Source organism: Mytilus galloprovincialis, chromosome 11 (assembly GCF_965363235.1).
Source record: "Mytilus galloprovincialis chromosome 11, xbMytGall1.hap1.1, whole genome shotgun sequence".
NCBI lineage: Eukaryota > Metazoa > Mollusca > Bivalvia > Mytilida > Mytilidae > Mytilus > Mytilus galloprovincialis.
Window position 1 is genome coordinate 49,695,171 of NC_134848.1, and position 2,248 is coordinate 49,697,418.

At 32.9% G+C, this 2,248-nt stretch overlaps 1 protein-coding gene across 1 annotated transcript; it reads right to left on the bottom strand.

Moving 5' to 3' along the window:
* Positions 1-315: 315 nt before the first annotated feature.
* LOC143052319 (serpin B3-like) lies at positions 316-1,693 on the bottom strand. Its single transcript, XM_076225327.1, has one exon. The coding sequence runs from the start codon at positions 1,650-1,652 to the stop codon at positions 492-494; it is 1,161 nt and encodes a 386-aa protein (XP_076081442.1). The 5' UTR covers positions 1,653-1,693; the 3' UTR covers positions 316-491.
* Positions 1,694-2,248: the final 555 nt, after the last annotated feature.

Here is a 2,248-nt window from a genome sequence, read left to right on the forward strand (position 1 = left end):
AATCAACATCTCCGGAAACACAACAAATAAACAAAATGCAACGAAAACAGGTAGAAACATAAACTAATGCTTTCAAAGGTGACACGATCTACAAAACTACCTATAATAGATATGTACTTACAGGAAGAAATTTACATAAAAAAAACCCGCACAGAATTTGTACATTAAAAAACATAGTAATGCAACAATACCTACTACCTGCTGGGGGTATGCATCACGATAAATAGCGTTAAACATTTTGGTATTTAAGACATATTTTCACATTTTCATTAAACAAACGTATGAGGGTTAGTTAATTGATTAATGAAAAATAAGTTTTTACATACAATGATCGAAACAACTGAGCTTTTATTAACTAGCTGAGCAGATATGTATGCATGATATTAAATGTCCAATTGTATTAAAGTAAAAAAAAAACAAAATCAGTTGTTCCGGTAAATATTGTTAACTATTTTTGTACAAAATAGTAGTCAAACCTATGTTACTATACACTATGGTCTTGCATATCTTCCAATGAATAGCGGTGTACCTGTTTCGTCATCCTGAATCAAAAACAGGAAAGGATGATCAGCAACAAATTGGAATGGCTGAGGCTTAGGGTCTTGTACTGAAGCAAAGCCAACAGTTATTGTGGTAACAGCTGCCGCCTCGGTTCCCTCTTCGTTCACTTCGATATAAGCTTTGTGACGAGCATCAGTCACGCTGATGCGTGTTTGATCGGATTCGAATATTTCACTAAAGTCTGCAATTTTGTTGTCAAAGATTTCTGTAATTCCTAAAGCTGTACAAACTGGCTTCAAATCGTACTCGCTTGTCATTGTAAATTTGGGAATTCTTATGAGTGTCTTTTGAGTCTTTAGGCCTTTAACAAGTGAATCGACATTATCTATGGTAAGTTTACTTTCTAGTTCAGAGAGTCCGTCACCAGAATTTGGCAAAACAAATACCATTGAGATCTGGTTTCCTTGATATGGCAATTGTAAAATCTTGCAGTCAAGCGAAAGGTCTTCGCCCGACTTTGCATCAAACTCACCATACATCATATTAACTAGCTTTTGCTCATTCGCTTTCACATAAAAGTTTCTTTGTGAAGTTTCATTCTTGTTGAACTCTTTTTTCCACGTACCTTTAAAGTAAATTGCGTTTACTAATACTAATAAAGTATTTGCACCAACTACACCTTTTGGAATCATATTTTTTATTATATTGTTGGTATTTTTGGAAATCCAATCATTTATTGTTAACCGTGACTTTTCGGCTTCTGTAACAAAATCCAAGAGTTCAACATCACTACCATAATATGCAGACGCTTTTGTACTAAAAGTGTTCAAAAGATTTAGACCCTTCCTGGCGAACAACCTGTTTGCAATAGATATTGATACTCCTTTTGTTGTTCTCGTTAAAAGTTCATCATTAAGATGTTTGTATCCCTGATCGATATCATCTGGTTCTGCATATTCGAAAATAACAGATTTCATCTGGTTTTTAGTTGTTTTGCCGGTTCCAAGCATAAGAAGTAACAATGCTGACGTGATACTGTATGGCGAAATGAATTCATTTCCAGTTCTGTCTAGTTTGCTATATAATGAGTTGGAAAAATTTGCAATTCCTTCTTCGAAGACAACATTCGATCCATTAACCTGAGAAGCCATTTAAGAGCGTATAACATGAAATATATCAAGTATACAAGTTGCAAATTATTTTAAGATGCATCTTTATATATACCGGTCTAATTGGCCTTGACACATGTTTGTTTGTAAGAATATGCATTTATATATTTATATACATAGCTTGTAAATCATGAATTAATTAACATACTTCGCAAAACAGTACCACAATCATCATTAACATAACTTTTTTTATGTGACTCAGTAGCGCAGAATTGCATTATGTCATATTCATCTTGTTGACAGAAGTGTGCATGTGAAGAAAAGTCAGAAGATTTATTTTTTCGAATATACAATGCCCTTTTAAAGACGACATGCATTTGGTTTTTGGAAGAACCAATCCAATTAATACGCTTGTATTACTTGTAGCTAGGTTGTCTTGATTTTTTTTTTAAAGTAGTGTAAATAAAGGTATCAAATGTATTGGATAAGTTTCGAAGACAGACTAAACATTGTAAGAATTGAACAAAGTAGTCTTCTGTGATTTACTGATTTACTATATATTTTGAATACAGAATAAGTCATCGCAAAATAACCAAGAATAATTGAAGAATAGTTACATAAATGTAAGACTTAAGAAA